The sequence below is a fragment of the Coturnix japonica genome, chromosome 8 (assembly GCF_001577835.2).
Source record: "Coturnix japonica isolate 7356 chromosome 8, Coturnix japonica 2.1, whole genome shotgun sequence".
In the NCBI taxonomy this organism is placed as follows: Eukaryota; Metazoa; Chordata; class Aves; order Galliformes; family Phasianidae; genus Coturnix; species Coturnix japonica.
The window spans coordinates 18,656,986-18,674,870 of record NC_029523.1 but is presented as its reverse complement, the minus strand read 5'-3'; the positions used below and the strand labels follow the sequence as shown (position 1 = coordinate 18,674,870).

Below are 17,885 nucleotides of genomic sequence, written 5' to 3'. Positions count from 1 at the left end.
GTCTGATGAGTCTTATACTTGCTGCTGCTGTTGTGAGGTCCCCTTTGTGCTCGAGTAAGCTGTCGCCTGGGTATTTTGCACTGCAGGAGAGGGTTTGCAGTGGAAAAATTAGCTGTTGCAGAGGATTACTTCTACAGTAATACTGAACTTTTACTGGTACTTTGGGGCCCAAATGGAGACTGTCTCTGAAACATACTGGTTTCATTTAAAAAGGTGTATGGTGTAATAAAGCTCCTTTTGCACATTTAATTGTCAATGATGTTTCTGCTAGGGGACGGCTCTTTAAAAAAAAAACAGATGATACATTTAACTGTTTGAATCCAGTAACATTCATCAGAGCTTTGGAAATGACACATTGGTAGCATTTCTGTGTTTTCTGGCCTGCAGTAGAGTCTGAGTTAAGTTTGTGTGTCATATCTTAAAATAAAACAATGGAGTTTCTTCAGCTAAACTTATTTTTAACTCCAAAACTTTTCAGTCTATTTTTGGTTTTGTTTGTGTAAAAGGGAGAGTAGAATATTGCATTCATCTTAGCAGGATTATGCTGTGCAAAGCAGATGTTAAGCTCCTGTAACACACAAAGGGGGCTTTATATTCTTTCACATCTGTCTCTGCATAAACAGCTCTGTTAACTCTTTAGGACTCATGTACAGAGCTCCAGCTTGTGCTCAGAGATTGCCTCAGGAGGGACTGATGTGATCACCATTTCAAGGGGAAAAACCTCAAGAACCCAACTGAAGTCAAATGCTGCAGTCTCTGACCGTGTGAGCTGCCAAAGGAAAGAATATCCTTCTTTATGCAGAGCTCCAAAGAGAGCTTGAGAAGGTCTTTGTGTTTTATTGCCTTGCAGCTTATACAAACAGCACAATAGTAAGTCAAACATGTTTTCTTAAAGCCCATGTTGTAAAGCTGCTTGACATTTTATCTCACGGGCAGTTTCTGAAGCTGTCCTTTACACTAGAGGAGAAATTGAACTCTTGTGTTTCTGTGTTCAATTCTAGTAATTAAACTTCTTAGCCAGTTGATACATTGGCTTTTTTGGTTTAAACTGAGAAGTATCATGTAGTAGAAAGGATGCGGTATGCTGGGTTGTGCTTTCCCTACTCAGATACCAACAAGCTTAAATTCTTCTCTACAGCCTTTCAGTCTCTAATGAAGCTTTGTCCCATTTTTGATCCTGATTTATCTTGGTAGCAGGATGTGAGTGATGAGAAATGCCTTTCGCTGGGTGCACATGAACAGCCAGTAACTACTTACTGTAGGCTCTGAGTGACCTTTTCATGAATTGCATCTTAAATCTGGTAACTAAACTGTCCACGCTGTGAATTTGGTGCAGTGTTGTGTAATGGCTTTGCAAAGGTGGGAAGGCTGGAGGAGGAGCGTGGTGTTGCTGCTTCCTGGAACACACAGAGAATTTCAGTACAGAGCAAAGCATCACTGTCTGCAAAACTTCGTAATGAGGGCTTTAAAAGTGACCCCTGGTCTCACTGGTATCCTCACAAGGGCTTTACCTACTGATTTCTGTAGAAATAGACTTCCATCCCTGCTGTACTAGAGCACGTGTGTTAGTGAATTCAAATGTAGTCATTACTTCAGAAATGCAGAAAAAAGACAGACTCCTGTTAATGATGGAGAATAGCTTAACCTTATTTATGTCATTTAACATTGTGCAGCCCCCACAGTGGAATGTTTGCCGAGTGCTTTATATCAGAAATGTAACCCTGAGCTCTCCTCTATTCCTCGTGGTGCCGTCCTGTTCTATCTGGAGCTGATGGGTCGGCAGGTGGAGTGGGATGTCAGTTCTGTTTGACATCTCAAAAAGCTCGTGCTGAAGGGGAGCCTGACTTCACCTCAGCTCAGCTGGGAAGGAGCTCAGGGCTGTCAGGCAGCATTATCTGACAGCTACGTTGCATGCTCTGTTGGTTTAATTTATGATTTATCCAGGAATAATCTACTTGTATAACGGTTCAGTGCTGCACCTGAGAGCTGAGACTGCCTGGGGGCTCAGTGTGGGGATAGGATTGTTCCATCTGCAGTGAGAAATGTGTTGCTGTCAAACGGGATGTGATTCTGTAATGGTGAGAACCTGAAGGAAAATTTTCTGTCACGTTTATGTTGTGTTTAAGCTTTTTTTTATCCTTTTGTTGTCAAAGCAGCCCTGTAGATTATTGCAAATCCAAAGCTCAGTACAGAACTGTTTCTGCATGTTTTCAGATATACTGAGGATAGTCTGTGGTCTGAAATGTTTGCAGTTGGAGGGTTAATGGAGAATAGCCCTAATAGACAAAACCAAATTATAGAAGCTACTGCGGTTTTGCTATTCAAAGTAAGCAACATGTAAACAAAGTTAATGCAAGAAGGGAACATAGATTTTAAAAAGAATTATTTTGAATTATAAATGGACTGGTTTTTAGAAGTATCAAATTATGAAACATCTTTAATCACTGAAAAATCAGTCAGAAAGCAACTCGGTACTGGTTCATGTAGTAACCTGCCAGCATTCATGTGTGTTGTCAGACCTCTGCTGTCCTTGTGGGCTTGTTTCTGTGGCACACAATGAAATTCCCCATGGCTGAATCATTTGAGTAAGATTTTTCAGAAAAGTTTTATCCTTCTCAGTTAAGTCCACTAATAGCAAGCAAATGTTTGAACAGAGCAAACTGAATGAATGTGCTCTTTGATAAATGATAACAAAGCTCATAACTGAGAGGCTTTACTGCTCTCTGGACAAGCATGGTTGGTTTAACTTTGTACATGTTTATGAATCCCCAAAGTAACCGTTCTTATTATACTCGGAGTCATGCTGAACAAACAGAACTTTGCACCTCGGGGCTGAGATGTGTTTTACGTGGTTGCGAGTGTCTCGCTTAACATTGCAATGGGCAGGAAGAAAACTCACTTCGTGGCCTGAGCCACAGTCAGCTCCGAGTGTGTAAACAGTAATGACCCGAACTTGATCTTTTAGACAAGGAACTCACTTTTTTTGCTAACTTCATTATACAGACAAGCTAATACTATGGGGTCAGCGAGGGGCTTTTGTACATCCCAGCACAATAAAGCTGGAAAGCGTTTCCTGCTGTTCAGCTAATGAATGTAGAGTACCACCGATCAGGCAGTGGCTTTGCTGCCTGTCGCTGCTGTTGTGCTGCCTGCAGGAGGATGCGGTATGGCGTGTGGTGAGGGAATGAATGCTGTCTTACCCCACCTACTGTAAGACAGGATAAAAGGCTTCAGGAAGTCAACTGTTAATTTGTTTGGTTGGAAGGGAAAAGATGTGGCCCTGGAGTGGTCTCAAAGCGTGTTTTGTGGAGTTGTAAATAAATAACAAAAATAAATGGGCAGTGCCTTGCATGTGATGTGATGCTGCCAGACCCGAGTTACCCGAGGGGAGGGGCATTAGAAAGGGCAGAGTAGAGGGAGAGGATCACCTCCCTTGACCTGCTGGCCATGTTCCTTTTAATGCACCCCAGGGTCCCATTGGCCTTCTTGGCCACCAGGGTACCCTGCTGGCTCATGGCCAACCAGACTTACAAAGCACATGTAGCTTTGCCACATCTTGTGTTTTCTGATGGAGTTCTACTGCAAAGCGGTTGTTTCCTTTTAAGTAGTCAATATAGCAAAATATACAAAGGCATTTTTCTGATCTTATATTCTGGTCAGGTCCAAGCAAACTGGACCTGAAGGAAAAAGATGTCATGGTGAGCTGCATGGATTGCATACTTGAGTAGTAAGGGAATTAAATCATCTGAAATCTCACTAGAACCTAGCTGGCACGTTCACTGTTGATGGCTTTTTCAGCAAGTTTTTAAGTGGATTATTGATTATTGTGAGGCTGTTTGCAGCATCTCAAGATTGACAGATATGTGATTGTACAGAGGGGAGCGCAGAGGAAAAGGGTGGCTGCTTTCAGCAAAAAGCTTTTCAGAGATGAACGTCCTCCAAATTATCTCTTGTGATCTCGTTCCAGACTTAAACAAAATGAAACAAATAGGATATGAGTTTCATGCCCAGATAATGACTGTTTTCTTTCCTTTTTTTCCCCCCAGAACTGCTTAATAAAACACGATGAGAATGGATACTCAGCGATAGTGGGAGACTTTGGTTTGGCAGAGAAAATTCCAGATCACAGGTACGTGAACTAATCAAACTCTATAGCAAGAGCTGCAGTGTTGCTGCAGATCAGAAGGTCTGTTAAGCTGGATCCCTGGGGCCATTTTTGCAAGATGTGTAATAAGTACCCTCAGTCTTCAGCTTAGAACTGCAGACTGGGTGTCCACCGGTGTTCCACGTCTGGTTATTGTCCATTCTGGTTCAGTGGTGTCATTTATTCTCTAAAAGTACTCTAGTGAGTAAAGGATTTGTCCAGGTTTTTCAGCAGATCTTCCAGACAGATAGTTGGGAATTTTTGTTAATAATAATAATAATAATAATAATAATTTTTAAAGTATGTATATATTAACAAACAAGTACTGTCCAGCATTTTGGATTGGGGTGATTTTATAATAAATATCCTCTACTGATTCCAAACAATTAGCTATCATTAGCTCTTTTCCAGCCTCGTAAACAACAGTCAGTGGGATTCCAATATATTTTTTTTTTCTCTTTAACTTCAATGTTAGTTCTTAAGATTTAATTTTATAAAGGAGAGATGCTAATATAATAACAGCTCATCACTTTGCTCTCTGTAGGATGAAACTGTAATTTTAACTCATTTGAGTGCACAGGTAACTGTCATAAGCTATTGCTGCAATTGGAAATAGTCCTTTTGTCATCCTTCTGTTATGGAGGACAAGGGTTTAATAGTTCTCTCATCTGTATATTGACCAGTATATTTCAGACTATTCTGACGGGTGAACATGCAACCAAATTTTCTTCAGTGTGTGCTTCTATGTGGAAATAAATAAAAGCCTTTCAGCTCTTAAGATTGCTAAGAAAACAACAAAGATGATCCAAGTTATGCAGTTGTTAAACTACGCATATCCTGAAACTACAGCCTGGGAGGTCTGAAGGCTTGTGTTGATGTTGGTGAAGTAAATTTGCAAGCAGGCTGTGCTGAATGCTTCAGAACTGCTTATGGAGATGCATGTAGGGATAATTACATTTTTCTGCTGAACAGAGAGTTTGCCATCCAGCCAGAAACTGATCTGCAGAAGCCTTTTTAAATATAGATGAAGGAGCTCATTCCACCAAGAGTTTGGAAATGAAAGTTTGAAATCTGTGACTTAAAGATAAAACAGTAATTATTTAGCAATAATTATACATATATATGTATATATATTTGGACACTTTGGAGCTGGAAATACAATATTTTGATTAATAGTCCAAGACCTTGTGTTTCTTTCATCTTCTCCTCCTGTTATTGAATGTTCTAGTAATTCTAGCAGGAGACTAGAATGAAATACAGTGTTATGGAAGCCACTTGTATAGACTTCACCATGGTTAAAGTTTCTGCTCACAGTTATGGAAAGTTTATAGCAATGTCTGAATGAGAGCAATTCATTAATGCTGGTTGTTCTCTCTCTTCCTGCTACCCGCTCTGGTGTCTATGTCTATGTGCAGTGAGAAGTTACCAGTGGTCGGGTCACCTTTCTGGATGGCACCTGAAGTTCTCAGAGATGAACCTTACAATGAAAAGGTAGGTACACGTAAGCAGACTCAAGCTGTCAAATGTTTCTGTGCAATATATGTACACAGTATTTTAGATTTTTGTAATAATAATTTTTTGTGACATTTCTATCCTTGATGGAGTAAGATGAACAGCTAGTAATATTTATTCATGGCATGGTTTCTCATGCAGAATTAAAGTACCTTTAACGTAATTCACTGTTATGCTGTTTCTTCTCTGAAATGCCCCATGTGCTGAAACATGATAATTGCTTGTCTGCCTAACACAGCTTGATTTAACCAGGTCTTCTGAGAAATGTCCAGTGATGCTTGTTTTTTTCTATACAAAAATGAGGCTATTTCCCTGACAATGGTCTCGTGAAATTAACACAAAAGTAAAAGATCCCCATGTATACTTCTAAAATTCTTTAATTAAAAACAACAGCAGCATAATACAGTGTTCAGAGGAGAATACAACTGGATAAAAACTGTTCTCCAGTGGCATTTATTCTGTTTGTGACACTGGTATTTCTTGCAGGGGACCATCAGATTACGCTAGATTTTCTGAAAAAGTAGTTTTCAACCAAGTTGCTCTTGACATAGTTTTTTCTGCTGTGTGCAAAGACATCTAGAACAGTGTAGTTCAGCCCTGCAGCCGTGACTTCTCATGATAAAGCCCACATCCTGTACCTTTTTTTTTTTAGCTAGAAGTCAGTATCTGTTTAATTGGTGATATTTAAAACTTAGTGGAAAGCAGTAATTACCTCAGTAAGAAAGCTAATCATTACTGTTTCAAAAGCTTTGCTAAGAGTTCCAATTGACCTAAATTAATAATAAAGTACCCAGGTTCTTTGCTAACCCTACAGTAATGGGGAATTAGGGAGGAATTGGGTCTCTATCAGTATGAAAAGTAAGACACGAGCCTGCCTGAGGTCTAGGGGGTAAGGGATGGAAGTTTCTGCTTTGTGAATCTATATTCTGTGTTTTCCTGAATTTTATTACTTAGTAAACTCAGGTGAGTGGAAATCTAAGGAACTGTGTGTCTCCAGGTATGCTCAGATAAATGATTACTAAGCTTAATGGAAATCTGGAGGATGTGCTTCACTACATGGAAAATGTTAGTTATAGTGTAAGGTCGTAAGGCTGTGGTGTTGGTTTAGTTGTTCTGATAACCATTTGGGGTAAGGAGAAACTCAGTGGCAGATAAGAATGGTGAGCAGTCATAGCTGAACCATATGGCTATTCATTTTTTCCTTTTAGGCAGATGTGTTCTCCTATGGTATAATTCTTTGTGAGATAATAGCAAGAATACAGGCAGATCCAGACTATCTCCCTCGCACAGAGGTAAGTTGTTACCTTTATAAAGTTGCTGGGAGGGGATAAGTATGCCATGATAATAGCTGGCCTTTAGAATTTATAGCACTGCTGCCAAAGATACGATGCATATGATGTTACACTAAAATGAGCTTGTAAAAGGCTTTTCTTCTTTTGCACTATTATTGGAAGAAGTTTCATTGAAGATGTTTTGACATACAGGCTTTATAGAGCTACAGTCATCATTGGAAATCCTTTCAGAAACTCCAGACCTGCCCTGAACTGGCAGAATATTGAGGGTGTTGAGTGTCCTTTTTGTAGAGTGATAGCTCACATAAATTTCTTGCCAGTTTACAAACAGAGCACTTTTGGAATGTTGCATCCTTGAAATACTCCTGCCTTGTGAAAAGAGCAGGAGTGATATTAGCAGGAGCTAGAAGAAGCTCACCCTTATTTTTACATCCTGTGCTAATCATTGTCCATCTAAATTAAAATGATCTAATAGAAGGAGATGCTTCTATTTTCTTCTCTTGCCTTTTGGCTTAGTCCCATCTGCAAGGCAACTTTTTGCCTTCCATAGCAGTTTTCTGAGTTGTCTACCCACCTCCAGTTCTGAGAGTGCTTATGTCTTGAACAACAGTATGTAAGAGATCCTTTTGTTCATCTGCCCTTTGGATCCTCTCAGAGAAGTGTTTCTAAAGAACTGGCTAATTTGGATAACCAGCCTAGTAGTACCATCCACTGAAAAATTGTTCTAATTGGTTCACCATGGTGAAACATCATAGTATAGGATACTGCTTCCAGATCCACATGGGCAATGTTTCAGTGAATTGCAGATGAATCCAGGAAGAAGGTTAGGATTGAAGTCAGCTCATTCTCTTACAGGTATCTTATATCAAATAATCCCTATTGGGAATGTTGCAGTTTGGAGCGTGCATGAAGTTTTCTCAGAATTCTCTATGAGGCTGCTTAGAGATGGTGTTCATAGTAATTCCTGATAACCCAATAAAGGGAACCCCTGAAAAGAGGGTGCTTTGGGCCAGATAGCAGGTCCTGATTTATGTCTCTGCTCTCTGTGCTGTGTTCTTGTTTGTACAGAATTTTGGATTAGATTATGATGCCTTCCAGCACATGGTGGGAGACTGTCCCCCTGACTTCCTCCAGCTGGCTTTCAACTGCTGTAATGTGAGTATCTTACTTGAAGGGGAGAGGCCCTAACTGGAGTTTACAAAATCCCTCTGACTTTCAAAGGTTGTGCTTAAAGGTTTTACAAGAGAGGCTCGCCTATGAAAGCAGTGTACATATATAACACAGTGTCCCTGACAGCTTTCATACCCTTGCAAGAAAGTCTGCCTTCTGCTTTTGCTGTTCTATATTCTGCCATACCAAACAAACAGGTTTGGCGCACTGAAAAGCTTCTTGCAGACTGCTCAGGCTGATCATAACCAGTTGTATGTTATTGACACTGGCTGGCCATCGGGCTGACAAAATCCAGCTGTTACTGTGTACAGACCTACTGAGCTGTGAAGAAAGAATTTTGGGTTGCTCTCATAAATAGAGAGGACAAAGTGGGGACAGGCAAATAAAGAACAGGCTCTAAACTACTGTGAAGATTTTCTGCTGCTTTAACCCCCCAAAATCTCCAATCTTGGAACCCAGTAAGACTGCAGGTAATGTCCAGCCTAGAGTAAATTTTCTGCTGGTTATTGGAGTATTGTGATAGTGCTGGGATACCTTCATGACTCATCAGCATGAAAATTACAGGGGAGTACATCTCTTTTTGTGGGTTATTTCGTAACAGATGTTACTTTTCCTTTGAAGTAAGAGAACATGAGCTTGCACTGAATTCAGCTGAAGCTGCGAATGTCCGGTTGTCTCACCTGTAGTTGAGACACCTTCTGGAACATTTATTGCACAAAACTCTGCTCAGGACTCCAAAACCAGGCTGTGTTGGAACTAATAACAGCACTGTGTCCTAGTGAGTGTTTACAGGAAAACTCTCAGAACAGGTTTTTTTTAATTTCTGTTGCTGTTTTTCAGACTTTGTTTTCACATCAGCGCTGCTGCTGAGAGAAGCAGTCCCCACTATCCATGATTTTAGGAATTATTTTTGCCCCAAGCTCTCTCTTTACCTTGTATTAGTACGAATGTGATACTGAAGTGGCAAGTGGAGTAAGGGCGAGAATGTATGTTGGGGGAGAGTGTAAATTAATGTTGAACATGTCTGTGGAACTTGCACTGAACCAACTGCTTCACCCCTCTAATTTTGCCTTAGTACAGCAGAGCTTACTTCACCAGGACAATAGTGTACCTGACTCATGTTTCTGAAGTGTTGTGACTATGTAAGCACTGAAGGGCTTAGGTAGAAGTAGAGTTTGATTGTGGAAATCTCAGCTCCCAATTGTATTCCCCAGAAATCTTACAGCATCCAACATAGAATCCAAAACGGTTTTCCACCATGGATGAAATCCACAGTAAAACTGTACTAATAAAGCAAGGGGGAATTACTAGTCTTATGTTCCCATGAGAAAAAGGACTTTCACCTACTGATTATCATCAAATGCTGTCTCCTTCATAATAAACGTCCTCTGCCTGAACTGAGACTGGAAATGACTGCCTTGTGATGAAGACATTAGTATGCTAATTTCAGTGTGGGACATATTGTAGCTCACTTTCCACTTGCCTAGAGGAAGGAAAAGGTGGCAAATAAATAAGGCCTATGTCTTATATTTTCTGAAGCATGCTGTGCCCCAGTAACAGGTGATCTGTGTGAAAATTTGCTCTTAGATAAAGACATTTGTATAGATTTTCATTATTTAATAGGTAAACAATTAGTGTAACCTGATAAGCTGAACTAATATGGAAAGTCTTGGAGTTTTCTACAGCCAGAAAACACATTTTAGGGCAACATAGGAAAACCTGTGAAAATAGATGTGTATGGCAGTGAATTAAGAGTTCTTTACTTTGTTGATAAAGAGTGTTTTTTAAAAAAAGAATATGCAAGGAACCCTGAAACTGATGGCTCCTCCAGCAACTGTAAGCCTACTTGCATGAATCATGCATGAACATGCAGAAGGCTTACCAGCATGAGCTAAGCTGTGGGGAACTGCAGCCGTGAGGAAGTATCTTCTATTCCATTTGATCAGCAAATGTATATATAATGTGTGTGTGTATGTATATGTATGTATATAAAATTTATGTGAAAACTGTTTGTAACAAACAAAATCCCTCTCATAGGCCCTGAATCTAATAGGTAGCCACCTTTTCTTTTTAAAATGTCTTCATCATAGAATGATAGAATGTTTTCATCTTGATAATTGAATGAGAAGTGTAATAGACATGAGCTAGAACACAGAGCACTACTTTTCCTCTTGCTTTATTTAGTGGTTTGAGGTTTTTTTCCTGCAATGACAACATGCTTCTAAAAACAGTCTTGAATTTCTCCCGTTCCTTCGAGTTATTCTTCTGTCTGTCAACTCTGTAAATAGAAAAGCATGGATAATCCCACATGAAACAATGTGATTCCTGTGCATTCACAGATGGATCCGAAGTTGCGTCCTTCATTTGCTGATATTGTCAAAACACTGGAGGAGATTTTAAATCGCCTGAGAAACGAGGACTCTGAGAGAGACAGAAAGTTTCTGAATCTTGACAACAATGAAAGAAAGCCCAAAGGTAAATGTCTGCATTTGCACAAAGATTGCTGCAGGCTGGTAGCAAAAGAGTGCAGTGTTTTTTATTTTGAGGACTGTGATTTCAGATGTTTGGCATTACGTACAGTGTATGAATTGTTTTTCCCAAAGCCTGAAAATGATTCTGGAACAGTGGTGCACGCTTTGCACTGTAGAGTGTCCTTTGGGAAAGAACAGCTATTAAGCTTCCTCAAAAGACTGTGCCCACAAGCTCTTAGAGGGGAATTTAGGTTCATTTGGGAATGTAAGCTGCTGAAGGTACATGAAAATTCTAAATTTTGCTTTATCCCTGTCACCCTTAGTGCATATACACGGTTTCTTTGGTATACATGTAATGCTTAAAACTATGTAGATTTCTGCAGGAAGAAGAGCAAAGATGTAAGAGTATTACAAAGTACCTTAGAATATAGAGCTGGGAACACATGAATTGCAAATCTTCTTGGGAATGCTGGTCTAGCAGGGCTTTCCCTAAAGCTGTCTAGTGCCACCTGGTGTGGGGAGCAAACTACAAGCAATTCTTGTGGTAGAATGTTCTGACTTAAATTTCTTCTATGTTGACAGATTTTTGTTGTTGGAAACTTAGAGTATAGTAAAAATGTTTATATGTATTTTCTGTATGTACATATATATATGAAACTGCATATATATTAAAATAACTTTTGTATATGAAATTGCATGGAGCACATAAATGTGATATTTCTCCCTGTGTAGAAGGCATCTGGTAGATGTAAGTTAATAAGGAAAAATTCATTTTCCTGGCATTCTTCCTCTAGTTTTGCATCTTCCTGGAGAAGTGTTATGTGCAGTTCTTTGACTTGACTTCAAGGTACGTGCAGTTGAAATTGAAACTGTGGCAATATTTAAAGAGAAGAGAAGAAATCCATTCTTCTGTGCTTTTCAGAGGCACCTTGAGAACTGGTGGCAGCCACGTATTCCAAACACTCAAGAAGTTAGCATATTTTTCCTAAAAAACTACAAATTTCCTATCCTATTCCAGTGGCAAAGCTTTTGCTTTCATTTATTTGCAAATGTTTGTGCATTCAAATAAATATGCACACATTTAAAAAAAAAAACAAAACCAAAAAACCAACAAAAACCATAAAATTAAACTCCTATTCAGTAGAATGGAACATCAGTATCCTTAGTTTCTGTATTGGATAACATAACCAAGACTGGACTGGAATTATTTAAGGTCTTCATGGTGTCTAGAGGGCATTTATTTTTGGTCTTAACCTTTCCAACCAGGGTGAAAATGTAACTTACAATTCCTTTTGTACTTGCTCTCTGCTATGATCAGCATCATCAACAGATCTTGGGCAACCTCTGCTGGAAGCCAGGATGGTAAATGTAGAAACACGTAAAGAGAATATTTAAAATGCAGTTTTGACTGCTTTTGCATGTGAAAGTTCCTGTGGACAGGGCTGCTAATCTCCTAGTTTGAAATCAATGCTGCTCCAGTGAGGAGAAAAACATACACCCTTGTGTACATGCAGGAACTTGTAAGTAACCAGCAAATGTGTTTGTAGATACCTTGGAAAATCAGAACTGCACCTTTTTCTTTACAGTTATCATGAAGACTCTGTGAGTGAGCAAATGTTCAGGCATACAGCTCCTTTAAGCTAAGGGTATTTCTCTTCTTCCACTCAGGGTCGATTGAAAAAGGAACAGGAGTAAAACGTTTGAGTTCCCTGGATGATAAGATTCCACCCAAGTCACCCCGTCCACGTCGGAATATCTGGCTGTCACGTAGCCAGTCAGATATCTTCTCCCGCAAGCCTTCCAGGAAGATAAATGTGCAGGACCCCTACTACACACCAAACAAAGGATTAGGCCGGAAGGTGAATCCCTTCAGTGCTCGGGAGGACCTCAAGGGTGGAAAGATAAAATTCTTTGACATGCCAAGCAAGTCTGTGATCTCTCTTGTGTTTGACTTGCATTCTCCAGAGACGGGTGGTTGCCTGAAAGCCAGCCAGTCCCAATTCCGGCAGGTGTATAGCACAGACTGGCAGGAATTTTCCCTCCTTCCTGGAAGGAGATGCAGATCGCTTCCAGTCTCTCCTGAATTGGCACACAAAGAATATGGCCTGTTTAGTGGACTGTCTTCGACCATCAGCAGATGTGATCCAACCCAGCTAAGTGCAGAGGTTCGGCAAAAGCTCCTGAGTAGCAGTAAATATGGTGTGTCAGAGATTCCCCCCTTTCAAGCCAAGCCTCACAGGCCAGAATTTCTTTCTGTACCAGGACAAGAGGAAGATATGGACTGTTCGGATGGGCCAGTGTCCCAGGAGGAAAATGGATTTTACACTGAGAATACATGTGAAGATCCAGCACATAATCAACCATTAGTGCTGGCCCAATCTGAGCCATTATCTTACAAAGGGCTCCCAGTTGAGAATTCATTGAACTCTGAGGAACACTCCTCACAGGTGTTTGCTGGTTGTCTCCCTTCTGAAGAGATGGAGGTGGAAGACAACCTGCTGAAAAATACACTGCTGGAGTCTACAAAGCCTCTGTTCAGTGTTTGTCCTTCCACGGAGCTGAGGACAGATGCACGGCCATTCAGGGAGCACGATGGGGACAGCACTGCCCCGTTGTCTCAGACGTCCTCCAACATCTCAGCAAGTGGCAGCACACAGCCAACTTGTGACATATGAAGAGAGGGCTGAAATGGAGAACGTCCTTGAGGAAGCCGTTGTTCCCAGTCACTTAAACTCTGTTCTTCAGTAGCACTGGGTTTTGTGCTCAAAGGAGACCCAGCAGGTGGCAAAAATGGGCTTTCAAACAGGTAGCTGTGGACAGCATCTGAACAGACTGATGATTTTATCTGTATTTTCAAGCTATGCTTATTTCTTCCCTTGATTTGCTTTAGGAGGGGAAACTACTCCAGCCAGAATTTCCACGTGAGCCCCATACCTTATAGAGGTAGTAGCCAGAAGTAGGCACCGCACAAACAGTTTGACCTGGATTCCAGCATGGAGCATTCTGAGGCCTTAAGTTCCAGGTTGAGTGGAAAGAGTGACCCGTAGGTTTTCCTTCTTCCTCTGACTGACCAGCTGCTCTGAACTACTGCAGATTTTGCATTAGCATTCTGCTGCAAGCAGTATATGTGAATCAGAGCCTCTGTTCTAGAAATGGGCACAGATCTTTCAGAGCTGCGTTAAGCAGATAGCAATGCTTTCTTATCCCAGAGTTGCTGTGAATGCTGTTGCAGCATTGAACAAGCTCTTCTTTCAAAAGCAGCAAAAACAAAACCCCTCATGTTGGTTGCAGTCTGCAGGCTGAGTCACATGATAAGCACTTTCCAGTTAACAAGAGGAATCTGTTCCCTGGTGTTTCATTTTGCCCTGGGATTTGTTAGTGAAGTGTAATGCATTACTGTGGGGAGGCCGGACTCAGTGAGCACCACTTTCTTTCTTGCACAGCTCTGAATGTACCTTGACCCAGATGTGGAGGAAGGTTTGCCCAGGGAGCAAGAAGGGAACCAGATTCCAGGCACTGTCATTTCTGGGCTTTTTGAGAAACTGCCAGTGGAAGTACCAGTTGTAGTGAGCGTTTGGGCTGTCCTCTCTTAAGACACCACAATCTATTTCTGCAGAATAGTTAAATACAAATTCTAGATCGACAGCTATCACTATGATAAGGAGGGTCACGTTCAGATCCCTCAGATGGATATCCATCTCATTGGTGCCACTGCACTAATGATGGTAGTAATGACTTTTTGAGTAGCTGACTGCTTGATGGGGGACAGGAATCCCCTGCTCCAGAGAAGCCACCAGTGGTGTTGCAGCCACGTGAGAGCTTTTGGAGAAGGACAGATAGGAGACTCACAGATGGGCTTTAGAGTTGTCAAACTGAACGAAAGTAACTTGTCCCCTTTTAATTCTGCAGAAAGGAGCTGTTATTTTATTTGGTTTCGCCTGTCACTGAATAGGATTATCTACTTCTTTTGTTTTTAATGTTTTTCTTCACTCTACCAGCAGATAAATGTAAAAGAAGCAGCAGCATCTGCTTTAAAGCTGCTTGCTGCAACCAGCATCAGAGATCTGGGATGTGATGTTGGGGATCTTTGTTCTGTGGTGATATTTGTGCAACATCCCGCACTTTCTGCTATTGTTGTACACAGTTATGTGGGCTTTTTGTTTTGGTTTGCTGTTGTATTTTTAACCTACATTATCATTCCTAACCGAGGTGTGCATCGTGTGCTCACTGAGCAGGCAGTGCAGTAGCTATGGGGTATTTGGAGTCCAGGATGTCATCCAGATAATCTATTATTTCTACTCTTGTGCAAGGGTGGAAAATGTAAGCTTGTACTCCCTGATGAAAGTAAGGCTTTCTTACTCTTCTCCCATCTCAAGGAAAAGATGAAGGAGGAAGCCTAAATTTTTGTTTGTTTCCTTGGCTGAGTTGCTCAGTGTGTCAGAGGTGTAGGTAACTATTCTGCTGTGACTGTGACTTTGTCGTGTGAAATATGTTTCAGCCCAAGCAGCAGTTGTCTCTTTGTAATGGCTGCAAGTAGTTAAATGAGATACAGTTACAGTATCCTTCAGTTACTTAGCACAGTCCCTGCTGTGTTGTGCAGCTATTAGTTTGAAAAAGGCCCATCCTGACCAAGACTGCCCTTCTTGGCACAGTCTCTGCCCATCGGAGGTGCTGATCTGTAGAGTAGCTTGTGTTGTGTGTCCTGTCCACAGTGCTGGTGCCTGCAGAGTGCTGAGCAGCTGGAAGGGCTGGCGCTGTATGGTGTCATTTCCTTTGAGGACAGGGAACCAGTCAACAGAACTCAGCTGCCTGCCTGTCTGGTGCCTGCTTTTTTTTTCCCCACATATATATATTTTTCTTTTATCCAACTGTAATCTTTTAGGAGGGAAATCATCAGCACCAGCTTCTGTTGTCACAAGATATATTTAGGTGTGTGACTTCAGACAAACAAGCAATAATAAGGAATAGTTTACTTTGGATCACCAGGCTGCAAGGAAGCTGTCCCACAGCCTACAGCTACACAGCCTCAGCAGCATAAGTGTGTGCCTCTGGCTGCTCTGTGTGGCTTGTATTACCCTGCTTGTCAGCACTGACACCTCATCGCAAAGCCTGTAGCCCTCTCTGACAGACTGCAAAATCTGTGTAGTCAGGCATGGGATATCTCTAAAAACCCATCACAGTGACCTCGAGTGTTCTCTTTCACCACTGGCTCTTAAATGTTTCCCTGCCCTCATGGCTTTTACAAAGCAGCTTGGTTAACATTTTATTTTCTTAAATGTCTCCTCTGAGCACAGCCAGCTGACATGCACAGTGTGCACCTATCGAGTTTTCTAGCTCTTTGTTCTGAGTTGGGGATGTTGGGAAGAGAAACACCGAGGAATAACAACTCAGGCCTTTCCTGCATTCTTGGTCCACGTGGGGAAAAAAGGTGACGTGCACGTCAACTGGAGTAGAAAGCTGTCTTAAAATAGCTAAGTGCTTGCTAAAACCCAGCATTTCCAGGGGTTTGGATGCAGTTGGCACTTACTGTCTTATCCCTTTGGTTGTGCAAAGCTAAATCTAGGTTGCACCTAGCAAATACTCCTAGGTTTTCTGCCCATCTGAGGGTGCTTTTCTACTGGGGGCCATTTTCTGACGGCTACTGATGAACACAAATCTGAATATGCAGTCAGCAAACTCCTTGTTTTATAGTGATGTGACAGTTTTTTCTTGTGATTGGATTTTATCATGGTTTTTGACTTTCTTAGAGGAGCAATTGCTCTTTTAAAAGACTTCCTACACATTGCTAGGTTCCCTAAAGAGATCAAAGATGTTTTTAATTCACTTTAAATCTTTCGGTGTTGAGTTCATTTAAATGTCTGTTATAAGCTATTTTTTGTTGCGGTTGCAGGTTGATAAAATGCAACTAAGAGAATGCATGTGAACTGCTGCCCCTCAAAAAGGAGTGCAGACAAGGGGCTTTAGTAGACTTACACTTGCTGGAAAAACATCAATGTGTTGTATAACAGGACATTGGTATTTTTTGCCAGTACAACTAAAGACACTTGAATAATTCCTGTTTGCACTTAATGCTATTGTTTATATTGCATGTCACTACATTTCTATGCAAAACAAATAACCTTTTCTTTGGAGGAGGGGCAGCCAGGTATTTGATTAAGTAAGTATAAAGATCTTTGCAAGATGATCTATTTTCATATTTATGAAGGAGTTTTACGTCTTAATATTTTGCAGACTGTAAATAGCTCAACTTGTAATTAAAGGTTTAGGACGAAGTTTGTAGCCTGTGTATAATAGTAAGTTAACACTGCCAGAAAAAAAACAAAGAATCTTTGCAAAACAATTTTTCTAATATTGTGGATATTTATGGATATGTAAAGAAAGCACGTCTTGTTTTTTTTGTTGATTGACCTCTTGACTTTTTTTTTTGAGCAGTAGAAATGGTGTATGTTTTATTGGAACTGCAATAAGAAGTAACCAAAGATGAATCCAGTGAAATATTTTCATAATTCTTTCTTGGTCAGGTTTTGTAAAACTTTCCCAACTTGCTTTCAAAATAAAATGAAAATCAAGGGCTGAGTCTTGTGATTAAAACAACAACTTTGGGTTAAAAAAAAAAGCTGATTCATTCACTTGAGCTATGGATGATATTAATGCCTGTCTTTCAGATCGTGCCTTTATTACTTGGTGCTGAGTTATAAATAAGGGAAATTGTCATTCAGTCTTATTTCTGTCCTGCATCTCATTGAAGCGTCAGGCTATTCAATCCATGACTCAATGCCTTTTTTTTCCTGCTCTGCCTTATAGCATTCAGAAGAGTAGGCAGTAACTTGTGACCAACAAGACAAGATGCTTTTGATAGCACTCAGCCTGCAGGGAACTTGCCATTGTGAATGCTGTGTTCTAGCTCTACAAAATAGCTTCAGTAAGCACAGGAAGCAATGCACCAAGATTTTAAAGAACCACACCACAGCTTGGTTCTGCACGCAGTTACCCTTCACTAGAATCTGCTAGCCCAGCATCTCTTTCTCCTTTTTTAACAATAGGAGCAAACTCTAAGGAATTTCCCTATCAGGAGTGATTGAGAAACTAACTCCTGATTGAATGTCAATGAATAACGTATGTTGAAGAACCAGCCGCTTTCTTCTGATGTGTGACAGAACCATCACATCCACCTGCAGTGACTGCTTATAGGATTCTCTGACACTTATTTTCTGTTCAGTGTCAACTTGGAACTTTCAGGCATGTTTTTGTAAGGCAGGTTTGACCTTTTTTGTTTTGAAAAAGGTCTGTCCCATT

The 17,885-nt window shown here is 40.7% G+C and overlaps 1 protein-coding gene across 1 annotated transcript in view; it reads left to right on the top strand.

The window, feature by feature from the left end:
- Positions 1 to 17,160, top strand: part of TESK2 (testis associated actin remodelling kinase 2) — a 63,430-nt gene extending 46,270 nt beyond the window's left edge. Inside the window, exons 6-11 of the mRNA XM_015870127.2 lie at positions 4,047 to 4,129; positions 5,560 to 5,635; positions 6,865 to 6,948; positions 8,017 to 8,103; positions 10,458 to 10,593; positions 12,258 to 17,160. Of these exons, the coding sequence (XP_015725613.1) occupies positions 4,047 to 4,129; positions 5,560 to 5,635; positions 6,865 to 6,948; positions 8,017 to 8,103; positions 10,458 to 10,593; positions 12,258 to 13,264 (1,473 nt within the window). The 3' untranslated portion in view covers positions 13,265 to 17,160. The remainder of the gene's footprint in view (positions 1 to 4,046; positions 4,130 to 5,559; positions 5,636 to 6,864; positions 6,949 to 8,016; positions 8,104 to 10,457; positions 10,594 to 12,257) is intronic.
- Positions 17,161 to 17,885: the final 725 nt, after the last annotated feature.